This window comes from Zootoca vivipara, chromosome 1 (genome assembly GCF_965207765.1).
Source record: "Zootoca vivipara chromosome 1, rZooViv2.hap1.1, whole genome shotgun sequence".
In the NCBI taxonomy this organism is placed as follows: domain Eukaryota; kingdom Metazoa; phylum Chordata; class Lepidosauria; order Squamata; family Lacertidae; genus Zootoca; species Zootoca vivipara.
Window position 1 is genome coordinate 71,418,545 of NC_142582.1, and position 27,594 is coordinate 71,446,138.

At 45.9% G+C, this 27,594-nt stretch overlaps 1 protein-coding gene across 2 annotated transcripts; it reads left to right on the forward strand.

Moving 5' to 3' along the window:
- The first annotated feature begins 224 nt into the window (after positions 1–224).
- PAX6 (paired box 6) lies at positions 225–27,583 on the forward strand. Of its 2 annotated transcripts, XM_035117980.3 has the most exons (11): positions 225–275; positions 6,208–6,338; positions 7,316–7,357; positions 7,452–7,667; positions 8,632–8,797; positions 18,371–18,529; positions 19,437–19,519; positions 20,306–20,456; positions 20,598–20,713; positions 25,766–25,916; positions 26,491–27,583. In XM_035117980.3, exons 1-11 carry the CDS (start codon positions 266–268, stop codon positions 26,574–26,576), a joined length of 1,311 nt encoding a protein of 436 aa, XP_034973871.1. In that variant the 5' UTR covers positions 225–265; the 3' UTR covers positions 26,577–27,583. The 2 variants fall into 2 exon arrangements, with proteins under 2 accessions (XP_034973871.1, XP_034973878.1); XM_035117987.3 differs by lacking the exon at positions 7,316–7,357.
- Positions 27,584–27,594: the final 11 nt, after the last annotated feature.

Genomic DNA, 27,594 nt, shown 5'->3' on the forward strand with positions numbered 1-27,594 from the left:
GAAGCACCTTCATATATATATATATATATATATATATATATATATATATATATATATATATATATATATATATAATGTCAAATATTATATATAGTATTTGACATCATTTGGGAGGCCAGCAGAAAGCAACGAGGCCTTGGAGACCTGGGCATTAAGTGCAGCGCAACTACCTGACCGCGAGCTTCCCTCCCCTGATTAAAGCCTGTTTTATTACTCATAGAATCTTATCCGCGAGCCACGTGGGATCTTGCTCCATCAATCCACCATGCAGAACAGTAAGTGACTCTCCTTATTTCACGACTCTGCCGGCTTGAGGATGTCGATGTATTATTGGGGTGGGTAGTGTTTGTGTGTGTTGGGCGGGGGTGGGGTGGGGGTAGAGAGGCGGGGGAAGGTATAGAATTTCACATTTTCAAAATACTAATCATATCAGAAGTGGCTCCTTCTGGAAAAGGGGGGTTGTGAAGCTTAGGAGAGTTACAACACCCAGCGCTTGTTGGCTGCCATTTGAGTCCTTCGCCTAAGAGAGATGCAGCTGGTAATTCTTGCAACAGGAGACCGTGCAGCGACGGGCTCCTTTTCCCGAATGGAGATTTCCGAGGCCGTGATCCGAAGCACCCTTACTTGGGGAGGAGATGTAAGTGCCCTTCTCGTTTCCATGGGACTTACTTCCAAGTAACTGTGCTTGGGAAGATGGAGGCGTGAGCGAGCTGCTTTGTGGATGGCGCGTCTGGAGCGATTGGCCACCCATTGAGTGTGGAATTGACCACTCCAGAATCCCACTGCTCATGGATCGGATCTGCAGCCACTGGAGTAAATCGGTTCTTTGTGAGTGTTTGGGGTTTTTTTGGGGGGGGTGTCGATGTAAAGAAAGTCCTCTGAATGGGAAGGGAAAGGAAGACATGATCTGATCGTTTTCTTTGGTCTTCTTTTGGTTGGACTCTCCGCACAAAATCTCGCGGTGATGGAGTCTCGACGACCTAAATGTTTGGCGCAAAGTACTGGCGCAGGGAAGCTTGTGAAGATTTGAAAATTCTTGGGGCGAAAAATGTAGATGGATTTAAATAGATTTGTAACCCAGGACGAGAGATCTACTGGGTTGCGCGAGAGGTGACAATAAGGGGGCAGTTTGTTGTGGTGCAGTTGAAATAAATCTGAGTGGCAGCGGGAAAGTCCGTCGAGAATGCAGCTCAATTTAGTGCTCCCGTGAGAAAGCGCAACTTTTCTGGAAGCTAGTCTCATTAAAAATCGATCTGATTTGTGCAAGCGTGTTTAGGATTGCGGCGATGGGTGCTGATAGATCCATCCTGTTAGATTTGTAGAGGCTGGCAAAGCGGAAAGGTTGGGAGAGCCCCCCAATAGCTTCACAGTTTGGATGTGTTGACATAATAAACTCCAGCGCCGTCCAGGAGGCAGGGCAAGCGAGGGTCACCGAACCCGGATTCAGAGGACAGTCGTGTCTGTCTGTGGTTGTTTCGTTGCAATCAGTTCTAACATGTTTCGAAGCCAAGGCGACCTCGAACTGGAATTAACTGTGCCTCGATCGGATTTTTTAATTTTATTTTAAGAAACCAGAACTTCCTTTGATTGCACACAATCGTCCGCCAAGCAAGTTGCAAACGGGCGAGAAGTTCCCACGTCACTAACCGTGTTCTGTGTTCTTCTGGCTGGAGGAATGTGGGGATTTGCAAAAGAGAGAGAGAGAGAGAGAGAGAGAGAGAGGGGTGAATGTCAAAGCGATCGAGACTGAAGGCCTTGGCTGAGAAAATGTTGGTCACTTGTGGTGGTCTGGGGCCCGGGGGGTTGGGCTGGGAAGCGAACCCTGGAGCTGAACCCACAAGACTTAGTGAAAGCTCAGGAAGATGAGAGATTTTGTCCCTTTCAATCGTCTTCCAGACCAGCTTGGCAGGGGCTGCTTAACGGCTTCCTAATAGAGCTGTGCGCTTGGATGCCAAATTAATAGAAGGGAGACCCTTTGCTTACAGTAGGATTGACTTCCGATAGGACTTGGTTTGGTCAGGCTGCGTGTGAGGGACGCCCTACATAGGCCCGTCTTGCTATCCTCTCCCCACTCCCGAGAGGGAATCCCCAATGAAACCGGCTTCTCACAAAGCGCCCTTATTTGGACGTAGATTCCTCTAGAAGCCAAGGGACCCGACGCAATCCCGCCACAACCCCAGCCCTTTTTGTGTTTGGGCGAGCCGGACGGTACCCACAGTGGATCAGCCCACTGGGAGAAGGTGTCAGTTGCGTAGAACTCGCAAACAAAACAGTCCTTCTCAGAGGGGGCCTTGTCCGATTTCCAAGCGAAGTCTCGCAAGGTTGCGGCAGTTTGACCCGCACTCTGGACCGGCAACTCCACTGATTTTCAGCATATTGGTGGAAAGGAAACCTGTGACACTTCCTAATATCAGCCGCCTTCCCGCAGACTTTGATTGGGAAATTTAGTCTCGCCGACTTTCCTGGGTGTAGGGAGGTCGGATGGGCTATGGGACAATCCAGCAGTCACAAGGGATGCACTTTTAAGTTCTCAGGAGTCCACCAGAGAGTTGCCGCACGTGCTTAAATCTCTCCTGCTGGGGCCAAGAGAGACTTAAAAGTATATAGCTTTGGTTGGATGGAACGGGGCCTGGTTGCCCAGAAAATGCCCCTTCCGTGAGATGATGTTGAGCTCGTTATCGAGTTTCTGTCATGTTTAAAGATGCTGCCTTTGAAATCAAAAGCCGGCCAAGTATTTCCTCCTAAAGCGAAGGTACTTCAGAGTTTAGTTGACTGGGCCTACCCTTTAATTCTGGCCTTACGCGCGGGATCCGAATTACCAGGATTTCTTTAGCTGCCACTCTCTTTACTTGGGAGTTGGCCCCATTGAACTCTGTCAGGACTTTCTTCCGAGTAAGCGAGGCCGGGTCTGCAAGGCGGCGGCCTTTCTTCGTCTCCGTTTGGCCGCCAGTCGCGTTGAAATCCTTGGCGGGGATTCCCTAGCCAAAGCTGGCGTCGGCTTTCCGAGGCCCCACTCGATTTCCTCCAAGGAAGGGCTTGGGGGTCCTTGCAGGAAGGTTGGTGCCCTGCCCTCAGCTCCTGGGTGGATGCATTTCTACCGGTAAGCATACAAACCGGATTGTGGGGATCGAGTGCGCCTTTAAATTGCCCTGTGTGCTGGGATTCTTTCCCCGTTGCGGACCGTGGCAGCGAGATGGTATACTTTTCCGGCCGGGAAGGCCTGTATTCATTCTGTTGCTTCCTTCTCCTGGGATATCTCTTAAACCGACGGTTTGCTAAGCCTTAGCGATGATCAGAAAGAGACGCGGTCAGGGTGGAGCAGGGAAAAAGGCACGGAGGCCAAGCCCTCCTCTCTCCTAGCCGGGGTCCTTGGCCTTGAGGCACAGCTCATCCCAAAGTGTTCCTCGGAGGGCCGGAAAATGCCTCGACGCCGGCCCTTGGCGCTCGCTTTTTTCTCCCCCTCCCTTTCAGCCCGTGCAGGAGTGAAGCGAGGAGCTCCCATCCGGGTGAAGCCCGGGTTTTGCGCAAAGGTCGCCGCCGGCTCTGCAGGCTTTGTGCGAACAACTCCTGGGTGTATGTGGTGCCGGGGCTCCAAATTGACACCATATGCTTTCCTATTAGAAGCCTCGCCCCAGAAAGGCGAGGCGCTTAATCGTTGCCACTGGGCTCGAACTGCCTCCCCTCTCCAGGGAAATTAAGGCATTGATTAAGGCTTAACCTTTTTACGCGCAACTTGGGAGTTTGGCATTCCTCGTTGGGCCGCGCTCAGAGATACATTTCTGGCGGGGCTGCGTGCAAAGGGCCTCTTGTCCACAGTCGCATGTGTGTTTATGAGTGAAAGAGGAAGAGGGAGATCTTGCTCCGTTGATCCCCAGGCCCCAAGGAAACATCATAGCCACGGGATTGGGAGTCCCATTGGTTTCCGTGAGAGAGAATGAAGCACGTGCTCATCTCTCTGAAACACCCCCCCCGCCCCACCCCCCCTTTGAGAAACGATGGGCCTCTGATAAGGGCTTGCCGAGGCTGGATCGGGTCCCTGAGAGACTGGAGAGGAGAGCAACCCAGAAGGGCAATGGAGAGGGAGGGTGAAGGTAAGGGGGAGAAACAGGGAGTTGGGTGGGGGAGGGGAATGTGTCCAGAACCACCTAACCTAGGAGTGGTGATTGGGAGGATTAAAAGGGGGGCATTTGACGCCCCACCTCCGCGACCCGGAGATGGAAGCTCCCTCCCCTTCTTCACATATTTGGGGGGGGGGAGAGATGAGCAGGTCCATCCGAGAGGCAGAGAGAGAAAAGAGAGGATCTGTGCCTTGTGCCCCCCCCCTATATTTCTTAAACCGCACACGTTGGTCGGTTCTCTAGTAGCTTTTACGCTCAAGCCTCTCCCCCCCCCCGCACCCCTCCCCTCCCCCTTCACCCTCCCTCCCCTCCATCGCTCTCCAAACCGCATGTCACTTCGGATCTATCGAGGAGGCAGCGCGCCCCCTCGGTTGTGTCCGTACTGGCCCCGTGGCTACCTTAAAAAGTCGCTTCCCCTCGAAGGGGAAACGAGTAGAGTTCAATCTCGTCGGAGTGATACCCAAATCCGGACAGAAAGGGTCGTTTTTATCATGCTCCTGTTTGTCGTGACGATGCAATTTTCAAAAGCGGAGCACTGTCATAAAGTGACACGTCTGCCACAAGTGCTCCAACTGATCTTTTCAATTAGCCTTCCATGCATGATCCGGGGCGACTTCCGCCTATTTCCAGAAATTAAGCTCAAACTTGACGTGCAGCTAGTTTTATTTTAAAGACAAATGTCAGAGAGACTCATCATATTTTCCCCCTCTTCTATATTTGGAGCTTATTTATTGCTAAGAAGCCGAGGCTCCTGGAGTCAATTTAGCAGGAGGCTCCAAAGAGAGGAGGAGAGCAGAACAGAGAGAGACACACAGAGAGGGAGAGAGGGAGAGAGCCCAGACCTTCTCCAGGGAGCCTTTTGCCTCCAAAGCCTCAAGCTGCAGGTTGGGGAATTATTTTCGAACCTTTTTTTTTTTTAAGAAATCCATTCGCGTTGCTTTTGGCCAAGTGAGCTGTAGCTAGGAGGATGCTTAGGCACTGTCGCAAAGCTCAGAACAGACCACTCCGATTTATTTTCCTTTTAAAATAATAGCAACCATTCCCTTTTCCCTCGCCTTCTTTTCCAGACGAGGAATTTGGGGTGTGAGGATCTTGGTAGCATTTAGGGAGTTAAGAGAGACGGAGGGCAGGAGGCGCCTGTTTTTGGCTTAGTCAGTTTCTGATCCAGGCAGGTTTTGTGCTTTTGGTGGTGGGGTGGGCGGGCGAGGTGGACCTTCTGTGGACTGCTTTGGGTCCATGCGCTGCTGCGTCTCGAAAGGCATCTTCCGCCCCCCGCCGCCCCATGGAAGAGAGAGGGGACGGTTTTTCCTTCACCCCACCCCCAGCCACCCCCTTTCCCCCACAGTCGGCTGTGCGCCCTTCACTCGCTGGCTGGTGCCAAGGCTGCTGAAAGGATGTCTCTGAGTGAAAGTGTGTAACCAAATGTTGCTCTTCTGGGCTTGAGAGGCAGAGCTGGGACTGTGAATGGAGCCTTAGAAAGGAGTCAGCGTCGAGCTTAGAAGGGGGGATGGCGGAGGATTGGGGGGGGGGAAGGAAGGGAAGGAGACCAGTTCAAAGGGGAGAAAGTCTTTGTGGTGATGGAATTTTCATTTGATGATCATGTATGTATGTATGTATGTATGTATGTATATATGTATGTATGACTTTCCTGTATAGAACGTGCTTTGCAACTGGTGAAATAGATGGTTGTTGGAGTAACGGTGGCTACTTGGCTGCAGTGCTTTTGTCTAGAGACGTGTGTGCGTCTTTTGTGTGTGTTTGTGTACAGTCTTCATACCTGAGATCCGCAGCCATGGGTCTGGCTCGCCTGTGCCCGCGCTAAGTGGGGCTTTTCTCTTTGCAAACTCCAAAGCAGAACCAGAAAAGCGCCTGATTTGGGTTGTTTGGTTGTTGATCTCGCTGTTCCCCACCGACCCCCCCTCCATCCCGACCCCCTTCCCCCCCCCACTCTGTCTCAGCAGCAGCAGCAGCAGCAGCAGCAGCAACAACCTGACCGGGGAGGAGGGAGCTTGGGCGCCCCAGGTCCTCCTTCTCCAGCTCAGGTAGCCGAGTCTTCCATTGTCCTTATTTTCCTCCCCCCACCACGCAGGTCACAGCGGCGTCAACCAGCTCGGCGGCGTGTTTGTCAACGGTCGGCCGCTGCCAGATTCAACCCGACAGAAAATCGTGGAACTCGCCCACAGCGGGGCTCGGCCGTGTGACATCTCCCGAATCCTGCAGGTGAAAATGCGCCTCGCCTTCCCAGCTCCAGCAACCCTACGCCAGCCTGGCTTGGGGAAGGAAGGAACAAACCAAAGCAAAAAAACAAACAAACAAAAAAAACCGGACACAGCCTATCCTGGGGGTGGGTGGTTGAGGGAAGGGTATTATTTTGGAGCTGCAACCTTCCCTCTCCAGCCTATTTGGTGCGGGGGGGAGGGGCAGAGAGAAGGATTATTTAAAAAAAATCACCATCAATCTATCTGCTTCTCAAAACCACGGGGTTAGAGCTATCTATTTTTTCCTTAAGTCAATGGCTGCTTGACAACCTGATGCCTTATTTCCATATGTACGCCTGTATTCTATTGGCGAATATTAGTTGGCTGGAGTGACCTGACCGATGCAATGCGCCCGATCCTAAGGACGCTTCTTTGGAAGGCAGAGCCCACCGATTGGTTAAGGGACTTCTTTCCAAACAAGCGTGTGCAGGTCAGGGGGGGTGTTAAACTGTCCACTTCCCCCGCCATGTAACTGAAAGTTTCTGCATGCAAATTTATGTATGTGTATATATATGTGTATATGTGAATAAGCAATAAGCAACGTTGGTTTCTTTTGAAATTGCTGCCTGTTTATCCCTAGAAGCTCCTGAGAAAACAATTTGGCTGGGGATTTGGCTTAGGGATACAGTATCATTCCCGTATTATAACCCACCCACACCTTCCCAAACCTTCCCTCTTCCCGAAATCTGAGTATTTTGGAAACTGAGCTGATGATGTTTATATTAACATTTCTTCCAATATCTGACATTTTTCTCCAGTTTTTCTCCCCCTTCCCCCTTCAAAGTGGGTTTTAAATAAAAATAAAAATAAAAAATCTCGCCTTTGTAGCGTGTAGGGCCACAAATGTAATATTTTTAAAAAAGAAAAAGAAAGAAAAAGAAAAGAAAAACCTCTCTAAGTAAGTTCTCATACCATTTAAGGTATATTTTTGTGTTATAGACCCATGCAGATGCAAAAGTCCAAGTGCTGGACAATCAAAACGTAAGCTTGTCATTGTTTAATGCATACTTAAACAATTTTATTTTTGTCTTGAAATTATTAATAATGTGATTTTCTGTCCGCTTCCCTGATGCAGGTGTCGAATGGCTGTGTGAGTAAAATTCTGGGGAGGTATTACGAAACTGGCTCCATCCGACCGCGGGCAATCGGAGGTAGCAAACCGAGAGTAGCGACTCCAGAAGTTGTAAGCAAAATAGCACAGTATAAACGGGAGTGCCCCTCCATCTTTGCTTGGGAGATCCGAGACAGATTACTATCGGAGGGGGTCTGTACCAACGATAATATACCCAGCGTAAGTTCATCAATAAATCCTTTCTCTCTCTCTTACCTAGAACAATAGCAGGAGACCTGTCGCTAACCCCCCCTTCTCTTTGATCTTCTAGCACCCAGGAGCCCCTGCCCCCACAATTTCCCCCTCCCTCGCCCTTGGGTAAGGGCAACATTTGGCACGAATAACTTATGGGATGCCCTTAAAAATTGCTCAGGACTCATCCTTGGCTTTTGAGCTAACAGGGCTCCGAAAATCAAGGTGGCTTTTGGAGGCTAAACACGCCCCCCCCCAAGGTGGTGGGACCAACAGGGAACTCTCCTCGAGCGAATTGTGAATGTACAAAGCAATGCAGTGGGGGATTTATTGCTAGGTTGAAAAACACAGGGCATTTCTGCCCGGGTTGTGCATTTTCCATAAGGTGCAGTTCTCCTGAAGAAGGAACTCTGCTGAGCACAACCTGCTTAAGTTCTAAATAGTTTTCAGAGGATTGCTGCTCTAAACGCGTTGGCTGGCAAGAGAACCCCACGCATTGCAGGGGACACGTCCTGGCTTTCAAGGGCGACCACAGCCCTCTCACCTCCCGCCTCGCTTGTCCTGCTGAACACGCGAGCCGGCTTCCATTCTCACAGCCCATTTGCTACAGAGTAGTCTTGCGGGGCTGTGCTGGAGCAAAAGGGTCGCGATGGTTTCGATCTGTGGCCTGTTTGGAAGCGACTCCCGTAGAAATCGGTGGGAACGGTTTCTTTGTAAATAAATTTGGGGGTGGGTGGGTTTTCTTTCTTTCTTTTTAAGTCCTCTTTTACACACACACACACACACACACACACACACACACACACACACACACGGTATCCCTCTGGGACTGACAGCAACGTCCCAGTGGTTAGTGGGTGGTGGTGGGGTTGCTCCTGCTGTTGTCGCCGCTTTGTTTCGAAGGCGGCTCCTCTCCTTGCTACCAGCGCGTTGAATGTCGCTTCCTTTTCAGGTATCTTCGATCAACAGAGTCCTCCGCAACCTGGCTAGCGAAAAGCAACAGATGGGGGCAGATGGAATGTATGACAAGCTAAGGATGCTGAACGGGCAGACCGGGACGTGGGGCACGAGGCCGGGGTGGTACCCGGGGACATCTGTGCCAGGACAGCCAACGCAAGGTAAGCAGAATAGAGAGAAAGAGAAAGCCGCCTCCTCTTCTCCCTCCTCTCCCTCCCTCCCTCCCCCACCCCACCCTGATCAATCCGATTTCTCTAATGACCCATCAAAGTCCAAAGTGGCAAAGCGCGACACGCTGGTCTGCCTCGTGGCTCCACCTCCTCCGCAATCTCCTCTTCTTCTTCTTCTTCTTCTTCTTCTTCTTCTTCTTCTTCTTCTTCTTCTTCTTCTTCTTCTTCTTCTTCTTCTTCTTCTTCCTCCTCCTCCTCCTCCTCCTCCTCCTCCTCCTCCTCTATCTCGAGGTGGTCAGCGGTGGGGTGGGGTGGGGTGGCTGGGTGTCGTGTGAATACTCAGGAGGGCGACAGGTCTGAGAGGCGTTTGAAAGGCAGCAGCTTTATTTTAAACCCGATCCTTTTGGCAGCCCTCAACCCTACCCTTTCCTTTGGACACACATTGGAACGAAAAACGCCCTATAAGCACTCGCGCAGATGATTAAAATGGGCTTTAGTTCACAAACCAGACCAACAACCACCCTCTCCTTAGAGTCTGAGACGCTCAAGCGCTGACGGATTGCGAGGAAAAGACCCTTGTATCAGATTGCGCTTTCAGGGTAATTGACAAATTTTGTGACTCTGTGGAGGAAGCACCTAGAAAGATGGACGAGGAAGCAAGAGAAGCTTCTTCCAGCTCTGGTTAGCTGGTTGGTTTCTATCTAGGCGTGTCTTTTCTTTCATTGCAAGGGTAGTAGAGGGAATTAGGACGGTAGGACAAACGTAATAGCCTTTGCAGGGGAGAAGTGGGTCGCTTGGATTTTCCTCCAGGTTGCGTGCGTGGAGTCACTGAAAAGGTCAAGCTCCAGGCTGGAGCTGGTTCTGGATAGGTTTTCTGTGGCCCGCTTGCTCCCGATCCAGGGGCGCCTTCACTCCTCAGCTAGACGTGCTCCCACTTGGCCAATGTGGGGCCCTGTTTACGCGGAAGATTAATAGGTGTTTGTTGTAGGGAATGGCGAGAGGTTAATGCGGAGGCTCTGGGGCGGGTTGCGCTCCTTCGCTCCTGGAGATGCTGTAATAATCGCGACGGGTTTGTTTTTGTTTGCCAAGGCGGCCTCTCGGTGGGCCACGAGACCTTTCTCTGGCTCTGGTTAGTCTCTAGGGAAAGGTGTCTCCCCAACAACCTGATTTTTTCTTTCCATCCCGAAAAGGAGGTTAAGATATGAGAGAAAGAGAGAGAGAGAAAAGAAAGAAATCAGTAACAATATGCGGAATATCTGGTACAAAGGATGTTTCTGTCACACGCAAGAATTTGTTATGGGAACAATTCTGTCGCTATGTAATTGCTCATTAGAGATCGTTTTGTTTCTCATTAAGGCGACATGAATAAGCGTCTAGTTGAAGGAGACAGCTGTAGAAATGTTCCACAGGAGACCTCTGGACACGATATGGCACCGCTTGCCAATTAGACATGTCAGTTTTAAGAGAAGGGAGCAGTCTAGGAGGGACCCTGGAAAGACAAGAGCTTCGGGGCATCCTATTACCGTCCCAACTCTAAGATCTCCCATTGGGGAGGAAGAATGCCGTGGGGCTGGAGGAGGACGGGGAGCCAGCCTGCTCACTGAGACCCCCACTCCACCCCCACCCGCCGGTTAGCACCTTTGACACTTCAGTCCTAGCTAACCACACTTAGTTGGAATTGAGTTCCACTGATTTCAGTGAACCATCCTTTTTCAGAATGGTGCTCTGAGTGGCTGGGTAGGTGCGCCCCTGGGAGGGATGGAAGGGTTGGGAGACCTGATCCGGCACCCAGGTCTTTTAAGACCAGATATTGCCGACCTCTTCCAAAGGGAGACTGGCGTCCGTGTGGTGTAAGGAACGAAAAACAAGCCCACAGCCAAGAAGAGCCTTGTGGTACCTTCAAGGCTGTTTATGGTGGCATCAGTTGCCCTGGGACTTGTTCTGAGTCACGGAGGCCATGAAACATATTAGTCTTTCAAAGTGCCACTGGACTTTTAGTGGCTTATTCCAGAACTGGACACCGGCCTCTGGGACTCTAAAGCAGCACCCAGGTCTTTCCAATTCGTTAGAGCTGCGAAGTTCTGGAGTAAGGAGAGGGACACGCGAAGCGAGGAAGGGTTCTTTCCTTGAGGATGGAGGCATGAGGAACCTGCGCCTGAGCTTCGCTTCAGGATGCGGACAGAGGGTAGGCAGGGATGGTTGTTGAACAGTGCCTTCCCCTGAGTAACAGCGCCTTCCCATTACCTGAACTGTAAGCTGCACGCCTCTATAGGCCGCGTTATATATAACTTAGATGGTCCCAGGCGCAAAGATTCAGTCACAGTTCCTGCAGGGCAATGGAAGAATTTTGATTCCAGGCGATTAAAATTAGCCCTGAATGTCAGAAAGGCTAAATCGGCCTTTCTTTTTTATTTCTTTTTGTGTCTAGAACTCGGACTCATAAAGCTAGGAGATTCTCAACACTGGCATCCCGGCTCGGTTTTTTTTTTTTTGCTATGGCGGTAAACGGCCTCGGGCACGATCCACCCTGGATTTGAAATTAATAAGGAAGAGAGCCAGGGCAGCACCTGGCTCGTCGAGGGTATTGCACGGGGAATTTTCCTGGTTGTGTGTTAACTCTGCAGTTAAACCCCACGACGTCTAATCTCAGGCTGACACTGCCACTATCCTGAGCGCATTTGCCCGGAAGAAGATAAAAATGATTTACAAAGTCCCAAGTCAGGGTCTAGCTAGTTGCAAAACTCAGTATCCTGTCTGGGAAACACGTTGAACTGCAGTCCACAGGATTTCTGCGGATACTGTTTTAAGGTTGCCGGTGTAAGGATCCGGCCCTCAGGCTAGGGCCCTAAACAGCCCGGTGCTAAGAATGGCTCCAATGGAACTTGCATCCCAACCTTTAGTCAACCCCGCTAAAGCCACCTAACACGGGATTCTCTGACTTCCTATGTTCTAGACTAGAATACCAACCTTCGCTCTTCTTAGATGGATGGGACTTGCTGTCAGGATCAGGGTGAGCACACTGGCGCAGATTAGCTCGTCCTGACTCGCAACGTACAAGTCACAATTCCAAATAAGAGGATTATTTAAATAGATCATATAGCCTACAGATCGTGTGTGTGTGTGTGTGTGTGTGTGTGTGTGTGTGTGTGTGTAAGAGAGAGAGATCGTTGGCAATTAATAGGGTTCCAGATACTTCAGATCTCTTCAGAGGGGGAAGAAGAGAGCCTGATCACAAGAAGCTGGGAAATTCGGCTTTATTTGAATGTTATATCGGATATTACACCAAAGCGGATCATTGTAATGAAGCAGAGTGTAGGAACATAGGCAGCCCCACCAAGTGTAAACGGGTGTGTGGCGGCGGGGACGGGGACGGGGAATAGTCAATAAACTCTCTCTCTGGGTGTCGGAAGTTTCAATTTTGATATCTCACCCTCTGTTTGTTGGGCTCAATATTCCTTCCTCCTCTCTCACACACCCCGGCTGGTGCGTCCGTGTTTGCAGTGAGATAACAGGTTGCTTGAAGTCCGTTGCTGTATAACCGAATATCTGAACCGAGGGTACATTTCATCGCCATGCGCGTATTTAGTTATTTTAAAATCGGGATTCTCTCCCTTCCCAGATGTTGTTGTTGTTGTTGTTGTTTTGAAAGGAACTAAGATCTGTCGCAGAAATCATTGGGAATCGGGCGTGAAGCCCTTTCGGAAAAGACGCAATGTCTTATTCCTCTACAGTTTCCCGAAACAGCAGCCCCCACCCTCATCCTTTAAAATTTAAACCGAAGCAAGCACCTTCCCCCGCAGAAAAACTGGGGAGATCCTTGGGGTTAAAGATTAGCCGGTGCGGGACAGGGCGTGGGTTTGCTCTCCAAATTCCCCAAACAGGAGCGCTGGATCCAAAGAATTTTGTTTTCGGTTTTTGTGCTGGATTTCAGGAAGCATTTGGCTAGGGCCGGTGGAGGGAGACGAGGGGCAGGATTCAGCCACTGTTAAGCCCTTGTAAATCCCACCGGTTTTAATAGGAGCGCACGGATCAATCCATCCCATCTACACCAGTGAGATCTGCTGGTAAGAGGTTTACTCAGAATAAAAGCCCCGTTTTAGACAATTAGTCCAGCTTCCCATTAAACGCCCATGGGACTCCAATCTTAAAAGTGCTTAACTGTGGCTGGATCGTTTTCTCCAGAGCTCTCCCTAAAGCACATTTACATGGAAGTAAGGCCCACTGGTTCTCTCCTTCTTTCAGTCAACGTGTATAGGATCGGGGTGCCAGGGTTTCAGAGACCCCCCATTAATCACCAGTTGCCATATAGTTAAAACAAATGAATGGGAATAAAGCTTGCGGATGGGGGCATGCTACTATATTCTTGGCCCTGAGTCAACCTCAAAAAATGTGGACAAGGAAAGCGGGGGAAGGGGCGTATAGGCCTTGGCTGAGGCGCTGGGGGGGGGGGAGACGCGCACTTAAAGCCTCTGCACCACTAAATTAAAATTAATAAAATGCCTCTGTCCTGGAATATTCATGCGGGGGACTCGGGTGCCCCCCCCTCGCCGGGCTGCCTCTGTGTTCCTGGATTTTAAGAGTCCATTACTCCAAAAGCATAAGGCAAGGTTAGGTCTCAGAGGGGGACAAATATGGTCTCAATCTGATAAACGCCATGCAGCAGTGAATAAAATAATGGATACATGAGGGCTGACAGAACAAAAAGAGACATCTCTATCCGGGAGAAATTCTCCAGTGATTTAGCGGTTTTAGGGATCACTGAGACACTGTTTCTTATCTCCCCCCCTCCGCCTCCTCTCGCCCCTCCTTATAAGACTAAAGCCTTCTATAGGATTTAGACACTTTCTCTTTCAACAGATGCTACAATGTTTTGATCCCAGCTCCACAGCTGAAAGGTGCCGCAATCGGTTTGCTATCTTTCTTTCTTTCCCCCCTCTCTGCTAGTTTTCCGCCTCACTGATTAAGACACTAAGAAACTAAGGAATGATTTTATTTCCCAGCGTCTTTTATCCCCCCCCGTTTTTTTTCCCTTTCCTGGAAAACAAATCCTATACCCAGCGTCAGATGGTCTAGCTATAGGATAATAGCGACAGCATATTCACTCTCTTTTTCTTACGGATTAGGTCTAGAAGGTGGAACGGACTATTGAGTTCATTCCTTTATAGGCTTCTTCTTTTTTTCAAGACTCATTTTAAAAGAAAGAAAGATATCTTAATTGTCTGGCATTTCTTTTTCCTTTTCCTTAAAAACAAACACACACGCACACATATATCTGTCTTTCCAAAGCAAAACTTAAAATAGTTTTAACAGACACCGTTTTGAGGGGCGGGGGGGGGGACAGGGAGAGAAAAGGGCCTTAAAACAGCAGAATGAAGACAAGCGAAAACTTTGCCATAAGTGCTCCTTAAAGAAAACGAAGAGCTCTTGATTTCGGGTGCAATCGTCATTCTGTTGAAGTCAATGGGGACCCTCCCATTGATATCCATGCATGGGGCTTTGCGGGTCATTAGAAGTGGAGGTTGACTGGAGAATGGATGAGGAGCGGGTTGAGGTTGCTTCCTTTTTCGTTTTTAAATCCCCCTTAACCTGGAAAAAAAGAAAAAAAGAAAACAAATCCTGCTTTGGGGCCATTTTCGCCTTGCAGGAGGAGAAAATTCTCCCTGCTTTTCGTGGATTGTATCTGGTTCCTTTAGTTTTAACGGCTCCTGCCATTTCTCCAAAACTGCCTTGGCTAAGCGGTGAAAGAGGAGCTGAAAAATGACTCCACGCGGGCCCTTAGGATCCCAAACCGCCACCCTGGAGAGGTCTGGCAAGCAGCTGGGCTGGGGGATCAAGCCGCAAGCCTCAGCAGACGAAAATTTCCTGCGCACCCGCACGGACCCATCCGCACGTGACGCACCCTCCAAAGGCGCGCGCCGAAAACGGGCAGATTTGGGCTTTTGCCCAGCGCTGCCACCACCTTCGAGGGAGGGCGCAGCAATAAGGAATGGAGTTGGAAAGATCCGAAAGTGTTGCGTGCTTTTCGAGCACTCCCTTTGGCCACAACTACAAAGTAGCCAATTCCCACCCACCCAAAAAGTTCCGATTATACCGAAGGTTGTTCCTCCTGGGTCACTGGGACTTTGTTGCCGCTTGCAGGTTTGGTTGGGTCCCGCGCTAAGCACAAACCGTTGGAGTTTCTTTATTTCATTTTAACTTTCGTTCATATAAGATATCAGTGGAACAAAACGGTTGAAACCCAATAATCTTTTCAGCCAGGTGGCCAGAAATGCGATTTGACCGGGAAACTGGTGCACCGCGATCCTGCGAACGGCTGCTCCGAATTAAGTGCCGCTGAGCTATATTTTAAAATGAGCTCAGCGCTTCCCTTGCGTTGGACAGCCTGATTCCAAAACTGGTTATAAGCTGCAGCGTTTGGATTTCAGGCCATTTTATCCCATGAGTTCAGGTTGCATCGCACGGAAGGAATTATCCCCGACCACGTAGGCATTTTTGACCCTCGGCTAAAGTCCGCGCAGCAAATGCGCCTCCTGACTGGATCTCGCGCGCGTAACGCCCAGTCATTTCAGAGCAGGGAATTCATCTCGGGCTGAAGTACCCGATGCAAATCCCGGTGAGCCCAAGCACTCTCACCTGAAGTGCTTTGAATTACAAATAAGCACATTGGCTTCAGTTTTGAACGGTACACAGTACCCCTTCCTTTAAATCCAGGAAAGGATTAGGGCCCCTGTCAATTTCACACGTGCATCATTGACTAAGGCGACCCGTGTTTGCCTGTATTGCGCTCAAGTACCTCCGCAAGTACCTCAACCTGCGTGCAAGGCCTAATGTAGGGCTCAGATCCCATCAGCCTTGCTGAGAAACCGCAGAAGTAATTAGGGCTGAAGATCTGAGTGGGCTGCCTTTCTCCAACACGGAGGACTCCTGGAAGAGGCTCCAAGCAGTGCCCTTAACTTAAAAAGCCAGCCACCAACTCTAGTTAGTAAATAAAAACAGGGCCCTTGTCCCGGACTCTCCTCTGCTAGTTGAAGCTTCTCTAATCTTAGCTAAGTAGTTCTCTCCTCTAACCCCCACCTCTTTCCCCCCTTCCTGGTGTTGAGTAAACAGGCTCAGTGTATGGAACTGGCCTATTCACCGGTTTAGGGGTGTTCTTTCTTTCTTCTTCAGCTCCTATAGAAAGTTTTTTAAAAATCCTAAATAGCATTGAGTAGCCCAGCCCAGGGGACAGTGATTAATGATAGTAGTGCCTAAAGGTTAACATACTTCACTGAAAAGTCTGTTGACTGGGATCCTTGTGATACAATGTGGGCCGCTGCACGCCTCAAGAGAATCCTTTTGTTGGGCCTGCCTGATTGTGTCCTCAAAATTCTGCCCACGAAAGTTTGCCAACCCTCCTCCTTGCCCCAAGAGTTTAATAGTTTCCCTTACTCTGCGGGCATTGTGTCCTGGTGAAAAGCAGCCCCCTCGCTATTCAAGTGTTGGTGGTCATCTCAATAGATCTCCAAACGCCCATATGGTGACCACTGGAGATGAATCCAACTGTTTAAATGGGGGAGAAAGTTGGGGTTTTAAAACATTTCAAAGTGTTTGAAAAGATCCCTACCAGATCCTGTCACAATTCTCTTGAGGCTTTGAAGGCTGGGCCCCATTGTGAGCCGATTATAAACGATATTACTTTAAAGTTGATTTCCCACAAATATATATATATATATATTTCCAGGCTTAGGAGAGAGAGAAAACTGCTGGTTGGTTTTTTTTTGTAGCATAACTTTTCTCCCTCGCTTCCTTCCTAGTCCAGAGTGTTAGAATCAAAAGAATCCCTTCTTCTATTTTTCATTTAGCAACATCAAAACGCTCCAAATTATTCTCTGAAAGGAAAGGGAGAGTTAATTTACTGACAACTTCTCCTTTGCCTCTACAGAAATGTCCATTCCTTTTGTAAAACACCCTTCTCCCCCCCTCCTTTCCCTTTTCCCTCAGTGTCTGCAGACACTTTGAAAGACAGCTAGACCACGAGCATATCTTTACCTCCAGCAGCAATGTGAAAACAATAAAACTTTCTCTTGTTTAATGATAGAAATTACATTAAAAGTGTTGGAAATGCCCTAATTAAAAATGTACCACTTAAATGATATGCCAGGCGCTCAGCTGCAGAATAGCATATTTAGCTACTTAGCAAACTCGCTACTATTTCTTTTTAAAATTACATGTTAAAATTTTTAAAGAAATCTTACTTTTCTCTGGTGCAACACATTACAAAGAATGGACAGTCCTTTTATCTAAATATAAAATTCCATTTTCAGCAATTATAGCCTGTTCTTGGTGATGATATAATTACAGCTGTGCTCTGTAATAGGTGTCAAGGCAATGCACACTCATACAATAGTTGAATAAAACTGCAGAACAATGCAGGCACTTCTAAATTCACAACCTTTAAAATGAAATTGACTGTGCAGAATTCAAATCAAAACTAGATAAATATTTTTTTTAAAAGATTACAAGCTTGGTTTGGTTTCTTAATAGCATTTTCTGCAAACCTATCAACATCTAATTGATTAGATAGGAATTACTGATTATAGATAATCTGAAATACTGAACAGCACTATTTTAAGTGCAGCAATAGGTAAATAAATTCCATACAGAGAGGATCTTTTGCAGGGCATTTTCAAAAAGTTACAACCATCTCCACTTGAAATAATTTTATTGGATTGTTGTATTTGTATGGGAGGGAGAAGTGATGTCTTATATTAATAGAATTAAAATGTATTATTAATCTTTAGTTCATACAGTGGGAATATGTTGTTATTTAGATAAGCTGAATCTTCTTTATTTGAACATGATATATTTCCCCCGTTGTTACATACTAATTTGTGTTTTGTTCCATATTCATTTGAACTCCTCTGTATTGCAAGTGGGAGGGGGATGACCTTTTTCTTCAGCCACTATCCCACCCAAGATTTCAAGACTGATAAACCTTTTAAATAAGGCATTGCTTGTCCTTATATCACCAGTCCCACAGTAGTCCATGTACTTCAGTATGGACCAAGGACTTAAGCCCCTCACTCTAGTCCACAAACCATTTAAAATAGAGTACTGGGGCTTCTGATCCCCAATTCCTATTACACCAATCTCAGTTTGAAACTCCACAAGTGTTGCTATGCACACTCAGAGCCTGGAAGTGCAGATTCCCCTCTGCCTTTTGTTTAGATGCCCACTTTGTGCCCATCCTTTGGGTATAACAGCTCCATGTCCCACAGCAGAAGTTGGATCAAACTGATTATGTGCAAGGAAGTTTCATGTAACTTCAATGAGATACAAGTACTGCAGAACTATCAGGTGGCAGCAAGTTTTGGGTCTGGGCATACGTTGACCTCAAATATGTTTGGTTTAATTGAGAAACAACTTGACCAATAAGAGGCTTCTCATACAATTTATCACAAGGCCTCATCTCACCCCCAAGTAAGCTGATGGATAGTTGTAACCTTGGTCATGGCTGACTTTTTGTGCTAGAACATAGCGGTCCAGCTTGGTCTTTCTCAGGATGCCCTCCTCATTCTGTTGCAGATGGTTGTCCACAACAAGAAGGAGGGGGAGAAAACACCAATTCCATCAGTTCTAACGGAGAAGATTCAGACGAAGCCCAGATGAGGCTTCAGCTGAAAAGGAAGCTGCAAAGAAATCGGACCTCCTTCACCCAAGAACAAATTGAAGCGCTTGAGAAAGGTATGTTGTGTGTGTCCGAGTCAACACTAGGGAAGGGCTTCACACCCTCTGCTCTCTTCTGGGGCATCCTGACAAGTTCCAAAGAAATTCTTTGATGGACATTGATGAGGATCTCACATGTTTTTCCTACCAAAGGCATCTCTTAAATGCTTGGAGGTGACATGATAAGGACAGCATTCTAAACTGACAATCCACCTGCTCCACAGTGCCGCAGTGTGGGCAGCGCATATTGGCTGAGTCATGGTGATGAGACTTCCGACTGTAGCCAACCTCGCCCTTCTCTCAGGTTACATTATATGCTTGAAGGGCTGCTTTCAGGATCCTGAGGCTTCAGTTCCTGTCCTGGCATCACCAGTTGCCCCAGAGGACAGTTGTCCTTCTGCTTCTTTTGATGCACCTCCGATTCCAGGCCCAGATTTCAAACGCATTGCTTGAAATCCGATTAGATTATCATGTATTAACTTACTCATGTTCAAATGAGTTAGCACAGGAAAAAGGAGGCCCTCATTTTTAATACATTGGCTGCTCTAAATACATCCAAACAGAGAGGAACTCTGGTCAATTCCTTCTTAACAAACTGCTCCTATAATTGCATAGTCTGGTATTAATCACATATTTATCTAGCAGGGTGAGAGAATGTGTGTGTGTGTGTGTGTGTGTGTGTGAGAGAGAGAGAGAGAGAGAGAGAGAGAGAGAGAGAGAGAGAGAGAGAGATCATTAAACAATGACATCTCCCTCTTCTTAAAGAAAAGGAATAAAAATCATAGGAGCACTTTGGTGGAAATATTCCTCATAAAAGATTGAAAGCATAAAGTGCACTCAAACATAGACAGCTGAAAGCAGGAAGCGGCCGTCCTTTCTGAGATCTGTTTTTAAAACTAACTCCGCCACGTTTCCTTTCTACCAGAATTCGAGAGAACTCACTATCCTGATGTGTTTGCCAGAGAGAGACTAGCTGCCAAAATAGACTTGCCTGAAGCAAGAATACAGGTACTCAAGTGACTATGTAATGTTTTCTTTCCTCCCCTCCCATCACCCTGTAAAGGGGGACACTGATGTTTTCAGGGGAAAATACGCAGTCTCCAACAAAGCTGTCCATCTGCAGCCTGATAGGAACATATGAAGCTGTCTTATCCCGAGTCAGCCCATTGGTCCATCTAGCTCAGTGTTGTGCACATTGTAGCCCTCTATCAGGCCGGGGCCTCTCCAATCCTCCCTGGAGATGCCAGAGATTGAACCTGGGACCTTCTGCTTTCCAAGCTAGATTCTCTCCTCCTGGGCTACAGCCCTTCCCATGCATGAGGACAGGAAAGTCCCAAGCAGTGCTTGTTGTTCCATCTGGATCTTGCCTAGATAGCTATATATGTGCAGGCAGGGGCACAAGGGAGGGGGCAGGGAGGGGCAGCTGCCCCCCAATCAATAAAAATCAATAAAAATACATAGCAAACTGCGGTTCTGCCCCCCGAAAAGGCCTGCCCCTGTAACAAAAACCCACGTGTGCAGGTGTGTAGTAGATGTGCCTCCAATCTGCCCAGTGGAAAGCCAGTCACACATGCAGATGACTTTGTAGATCAGTGGTTCCATGTTTATCTCCAGTCATTTTGTGAAATAGATAATAGATAGATATGAAGAAAAGGTTGCAGTGAGGCTCTGTCTTTATAGAGGCTTCCTATGAGTAGCTCTAGAGAAGTAGCTGGGTCATCTGCTCTGAATGATGCATGATAGGACACGGCCCTCTTTTCACAGTGCTAACGGAAAGGCTCTTGCGTTTTGCAGGTGTGGTTTTCCAACAGGAGGGCAAAATGGAGACGGGAAGAGAAGCTAAGGAATCAGAGAAGACAAGCCAGCAACACCCCCAGCCACATTCCCATCAGCAGTAGTTTTAGCACAAGTGTCTACCAACCAATCCCGCAACCCACAACACCTGGTAATGTGCTTTCAGAAATGTATCGATCAGTCAGTCACCCATTTGGGGCAATAGAACAGAACGCTCTGTACAGTAATACAGTCATCTGATTGAAGCGTAAACTAATACGTCCATCCTGTCTATCTATCTATTCTATTATAGTTTCCTCTTTCACATCAGGTTCAATGCTGGGCAGAACAGACTCCGCGCTAACAAACACATACAGTGCTTTGCCACCCATGCCTAGCTTCACAATGGCTAACAACCTGCCTATGCAAGTAAGTATAATCCACTAATATGCTCTCTTTCTTTCTTTCTCCCCCACTTTCTTGTTCTCTCTCTGAGCTGGGCAGAGCCTTGCCCATTCGATTTCTGGGGTGGAGAATGCCAATTCCAGGCCAAAAGAGGTGGTTGTCAAAGGTCAAGGGGATTTCTGTTATCACACCATTATGAAGTCTTCAAATTTTTGAAGTCAACATGGAAGCTCCTTGAGGATTATTAGTCTAATGGAGGTGCTTGAGCCACTTATCAAGATTTCTTCCTTGGGCTAATTAACCTGGAGTAGCTCTCAGGCCTGGCTCTATGCTAGCAGTCTACAGTGCTGGCCAGAAGTTCCACTTTATCCACAAACAGGCACCAGGACATCATTTTTGCCAAGTTTTAACCACCTTGATTCTGACAGAGAGCCAAAGGGTATTTTGAGAACAATTAATCAGAGTAATTTTGGGTGTGAAACCCTGAAAGGACCAAGGAAGCAGCCTCCAAATTGGCCACTGCAAAGCAGGGGTACCAACTTGAATAAAATATTGGGGGGTGGGATAAGTAAGTCCTGCCCTGCATAATCAACCACAAACTTGGTGGACAGACACCATTTGAATGGCAATGCCCATCAACTTTCAAGGGGCCTGGCCCCCTCAAATATTTTATGGGGGGTGTGAAGGGACCTCGGCCCCTAGGAGTTTGCTTCTATGCTGCATAGTTTTCTCCTTTTTATTTCAACCAGGTCACTCCTGAGTAAAACATCAATCGTTTAATCTAGTCATTCTGAGCTTTCATAGGGATGCCTAAATTTGGTGATTTCTTATGTTTGCCACTCTGTGCCTTTGGTATGGGCAAGACGATCCTGTAGAAGCCACTGAATGGTTGTTGTGGATAGCAGTTGTGTGAGTTAGGTAGTTTTAGAAGAAATTATGGCTTGCTCTCTCTCCCTCCCCCACCTCTCACCTCCAGATGGTAAGGTGCATTATTTCAACGTGTGGTAAGCCAGCCCTATGGCATTTTTGGTGGGTCCTCCTGCTCATTTTGATGACTGGGACCCTGCACTTTCTCCCCAAAGCTATACCTTGACAGCACCACTGGTGGATAGTGTTTAGACGTGGTTCAAAACCCTATTCAGTATGAAGCTCACAGGGTGGCCTTGAGCAAATCACTATCCCAGGGACCTTTGTGAGAATAAACCAAGGGAAAACTGTAATGCTTGGGAGTGAAGGCCAGAATAAGTAAATAAAAGGACTTTTTAGCACTGTTCCTTTGGTACTGCCATATGCAATAAACATTTTTTTTAAAAGTCCTATATTAGTGTGACATGGGGATTTTCAAACCCGATTTACAATATCTAAACTGAATTGAACATTGGGCAAGATGGCAGGAAGCTGCTGGCTAAGTGGTGTTGCTCTGAGTTGCTCTAGAGTGATCTCCACACTGCTGAGCATCATAATCCTGACCCCATAAGTGGCATTGGGAGTCTTAGCATTAACCCTATCCACAGCTAACTTTTTGCTGTGTGGAAGCAAGGCTGGAACCTGCTTCTAATTCGCAACAGGTAGTGTTCAAGGACAGTTTAGACACCTTCTAATGCCCACTAACCTTGTTTATTAACTCACTATTAGATTCCCACACATTTTTTAAAGAAGACTTGCTTTTGACTACAGCATGATTCTAAATGGTGTCCATGATCACTGATATACATTGGCCACTGAGATAACAGGTTACTGAACTAGATGGGCCATTAGTCTGATCCAGCACACTCTTCTTATGTTTTACTGTAGAAAAATGTGACAGTGGTTAATCCAGAATAATTTAATTTGTAATTGATGAACATTAATTAAAAGAATGGGACCATACCTAGGATCTCTTATGAACTCAATTTAATAGGCTATGAGTCAACTAAAAGGCAGACTTGTCAATATTCTTGGGTATTCCACTCCTGGTAAATATACAAGTTGCATAATACTCTGATTTCAAAGAGGCAAAGTTCCCAGAACAATAGGAAAATTATAGTCAAAGGGTGCATTAGGAACATCCAGGTAATTAATGGGAGTTTGCCCATTGGGGTATACAACTGGCACCCTGATCTTGTATACTTTTCAAGGCAATCAGTAGACCTAAATGCCACCTAAAGGATACAGTCTTGTGCAGAATGAAATATGCATTAAATCTATATTGAATCATGGTGGTTGGTCCTGATCCAGTTAGAGTTGATCATGCTTAAGCCCCATGGCATTTCAGTCAGTTGTGATCAGTTGCCTCACTGATTTCAATCTGTTTGAGAGTTCTTTACATGAGTCTGATGCATTGTGTATAAATGTTGTGGATCTCTTTGAATATGCCTGCTATATCATAAGAAAATGTTATACATTGCTTGATTGATTTCCATAGAACAAAAGTGCAGCGAACTTTTTCTGAATGAATGCTAATATGTTTAGACTTGGGGTATATGACTAGTTTTTCCAGTAGGGCACATGTGATTTCAACTGAATCAGGGCTTCTAAAGTGTCTAATTTGTTCAAGAAAGGCACTCTGATCCAGCAGATATTTTTGTGAATGGAAGGCGGGGCATTGTGATATCCCCCTTTTCTCCAATTTCCCCTAAAATGGTTGAGTACCCTCATGGAAGATAGTGCTGGGGACTGCTGGAGAAAAGGGGAAATTGCAAAAAAAAACCATCTCCCCCTTCTTTCCATTCATGGAAGCCTCCACTGGATGAAAGAGCCTTCCATGAATAGGAGGGCAGCATACAACCCATTGATCTAAAAGTTGTAGAATGAGCCAACATAAAAGGACCGTTGCAATGGAACATGATAGTTAGGTACACAATAACTGGGAAGAGCTTTCCAAACCTGGAATGTGATCATCTGGACTGGAAAAGAGGAATAAAGGACTTGATAAAATTGTGAAAAATATGCGTAGTGAGTTAATTGGCGCTCATGGATTTGAATTCATAAAGCAAAAGTTTCAGAATCTGTTTAAGAAAAAAAGTGTACCCAGCCAGAGAAACTCATTAGTATAGCATTGGTGAGGAGAAAAGGCTTATTAAAATGCTAGCAGGATTACACCTTGGCTGATGAGACACTGTGGCTATTGGCACCCTAGAAATCCCCAAGGGGGAAGAGGAGGATGTGAACAGCACCTGCAGTTCTAAATAGCTGTGTTAAAGTGAACAGAGCTGCCAACCCTCCTGCTTGTAAGCAGGTGGATAACTAGCTGGCTGAGGGGGGGGGAATACAATACTAGGGTCCCCAATCATTATTGTGCACATGCGATGGAGCTCATAGGAAGATACAGAAGCTATAGGTTTTCCATAGCTTTTCATGAAGCATTGACTGTTACAGCTATTTCAGACTGGAGCTTGGAGAAATCAGATCATAGTAGAATTGGCTGTAATGGAATAGGTTGCTATGTTCTTTATGACCCCCCCACCCCCACAATCAATCAAATACAAATACATTTGTAGTAAATACAGTATCTATATATGGCATGCCTCTTGAATTTAGAACTGAAGCTAGTATATTAATACATAAAGGTAAAGGTAAATGTTGGGAAGAGGTTTATGTTGGTTATTTAATTGGCATGTGTGCATCTGAATTGTGTTGTGGACCAGAGCTGAATTTTGGGTTGGGAACTCTTTGTTAATTGAACCCAGGATTATTGGGAGTGGGAATCTGAGCATGCCTGGTAAGAGTTCAAAAGTAATCCAAAGATAATATATGAAAGATAAATTCTGGATAAAAGATAAATACAGAATGTTTCAAAATGCAGTCCTTTAAGAACCTGACAGTCGTGCAAGCAAAACAATATTCTTAAAATAAAGGCAATTGTTATTTCTGTTGTATGTGGATTGCTGAGGAAGAAGCAGCACTTCTACACAGATAGTCAGAGTGCAACTGTAACCTAATATCCACAAAACTGTAACAGCAGTACTTTCAAAGGAAAGACAGAGAGCTAAGAGAGATTAGAAAGTAAAATATCCAAATCACAGGGGATGGTAATGGGAATTAGGAACCTAATTACTTTTAGCAGCCCCTCCCCCCCAAAAAAATAATTCAGTCCAAAGAACAATCAGTTTGGGGATAAATACAGGTATAAATTAGTGGATTGTATATTATTAAGGTTACCATTGGGCCTGTTGTATTATATCTGTTTCTATATCCATGCCGTTCTGAATAAATGTAGGTAAACAACGAGAAAACCAGGCCAATCCATAACCCAACTAAGATAAAATATTTAGATTTAAGTTGCTATTCCTCATAGGATTATAAGTGGTTTGTCACCTTGATGTCTAACATATTCACTGAATCCCAGAAATGGGACTGGGATGTCAGAACTAAACCATTACATTGCCAAAAACTGAGAGTGATGTCAGTTCTTATAAGCAATATTTGTCTTCAGTGATGTGGCTTTCATGCACACCCTTATTTATATTCTGCACCAGTGATTCCCAAATGGTAGAACAACTTGTGGGAAGCTTGTGGACAAGACCCAGAGAGAAAATGTTTTTGTTTTGGTGTTCACTGTAAGGCTTATAGATTGGTAAACTGATCCAATTTCCTGCTACAAACAAGCAGATAGATGATTCCTACTGAATTTGAGAAAATCATTAGGATTGGCACTTCTGAGAGATGCCGTTTTTCTCAGTGCCCTTAACATGTATTCCAATATAAACAAAAACATAGCCCAAGTCACAGTTAATGCTTCTGAGCAAGGATGCTCCACTCTCAGCTCCCCAACCCAGTGACAGATCTGAAAGTGCTCAAATCTGGGGAAGCGAAGTGGGTGTGGGACTTACAGTGCTCAAAGAAAGTAGCCCCTTTTTGTATATAATAAGTAAGACTTAAAGTGGAAGGACCTGCTTTCTGCATACCATGGAATGTAGATGGGGAATCATTTGCCCTCTTTTGGGGGAGGGAACCGTGAAGACTGAGCACTCCGTGGAACAAGGCACTAAATATGAATGTTTAACTTCTTTCTGTGTAGAGTATCTACTGTCTCTAAAAGGAAACAAGAGCTATATGATGCTGCTGAAATTCACAAGCATTGCTTTGTTCTTCCAGCCCCCGGTACCCAGCCAGACTTCCTCTTACTCTTGCATGCTGCCCACAAGTCCGTCAGTAAATGGGAGGAGTTATGATACATACACCCCTCCTCACATGCAGACACATATGAACAGCCAGCCAATGGGCGCCTCTGGCGCAACTTCAACAGGTAAGCATCCATTTGTTTCTTTGTCAAAAGTAATTTAAAGGAGTTGTTTCTCCTGCCAGTCTGATCCCAACAATTTATTCAGAAAGTTATTGCTAATTTTCTATCCAAATGTGATTGTTAGTTACTCAGTCCTAGTAGCAGTTGCTTAAACATAGTGGCTCGAATCTTTGTGTATAAAATAGGGAAGCCATTCCTGACTTGTTTTGGGGGGCTGCACTTGAAGGAAGGAAGGAATGATTAACAGAACATTGTTTTGTTTCTTCCTTCCAATTTATATCTTTCCCCCTCTCAGCACTTCTAGATAAAGATGGAACATAAAATACTGCATCCCATTACAATTTGAAAATGTTAGAACAGACTGACTGGATATTTAACTGTGGGGCCAAAAAGTATTTTCTAATAGGTCAACTGATTTCCTAAAATTAGGAAATGATCAAACAGGGAAAGATATTATTGACTTCTTTAACAGAGCTCTGGAAGCTTTAGAAGAAAGCCCCTTTTTAATAAGGGGCCACAGAGAAGCTGAATATATGTGTGTTTGTTTCTATAAAATTTTTCTTCTTTATCTTTTAAGGTCTTATTTCCCCTGGAGTGTCAGTTCCTGTTCAAGTTCCCGGCAGTGAACCTGATATGTCTCAATATTGGCCAAGATTACAGTAAACCATGTGTTGATTTTGTAAATGGCTCTATGGACAACAGTTGGAGGTTTGGCTGTGTTTTCTAAAAGAAGAACGGCTTTCAGAGTACGTCTGTACTGCAACTGTGCCCTACGGCATAACACATGGAGAAAGACTTTAACATGGACCTTTGTATACATGAAGGCATTATATCAGTTGGAACAAATCTTCATTTTGGTATCCAAACTTTTATTCATTTTGATGTATTATTTGTAAATGGGCATTTGTATGTTATAATGAAAAAAGAACAATGTAGACTGAATGGATGTTTGCTTTTGTGTTGGTCATGAAGTTGTGTTTTTTATTTTATTTTTTAAAAAGGAAGCCATGATCAACAAGCTTTGCCACGAATTAAGAGTTTTATCAAGCTATATCGAATACTTCTACCAATCTGTTCATAGATTTCAGACTGATGCTCCAAGTTTGTATCATTCCATTGCATATAATTCAACCTGGAACAATACGGCATTAGATTTCTGTAAGAAAAATATCTGTTGGGATTTCCAAAGGTTATTAACAGATGATGCTTATGTGCAAACGAAGGATCAAGAGAGAACTTCAAAGAAGAAAAGTTTGATAGGAAAAGGATAGATTGTGTCTTCGATATAATCCAATTTGTTTTATGTCAAAATGTAAGTATTTGTCTTCCCTAGAAATCTCCCAGAATGATTTCTATAATAAAGTTAATTTCATTTATATTTGACAAGAATATTCTATAGATGTTTTATACACATTTTCATGCATCAAACGTTTCTTTTTTGGTCAGCAAAAGTTAATTGTTCTTAGCTGAAGTTGTACTACTGTTCACAGTCCAATCATTTTTGTGCATCTAGAATTCATTCCTAATCAATTAAAAGTGCTTGCAAGAGTTTTAAACTTAAGTGTTTTGAAGTTGTTCACAACGACATATCAAAATTAACCATTGTTGATTGTAAAAACCATGCCAAAGCCTTTGTATTTCCTTTATTATACTATTTTCTTTTTAACCTTATAGTGTGGTG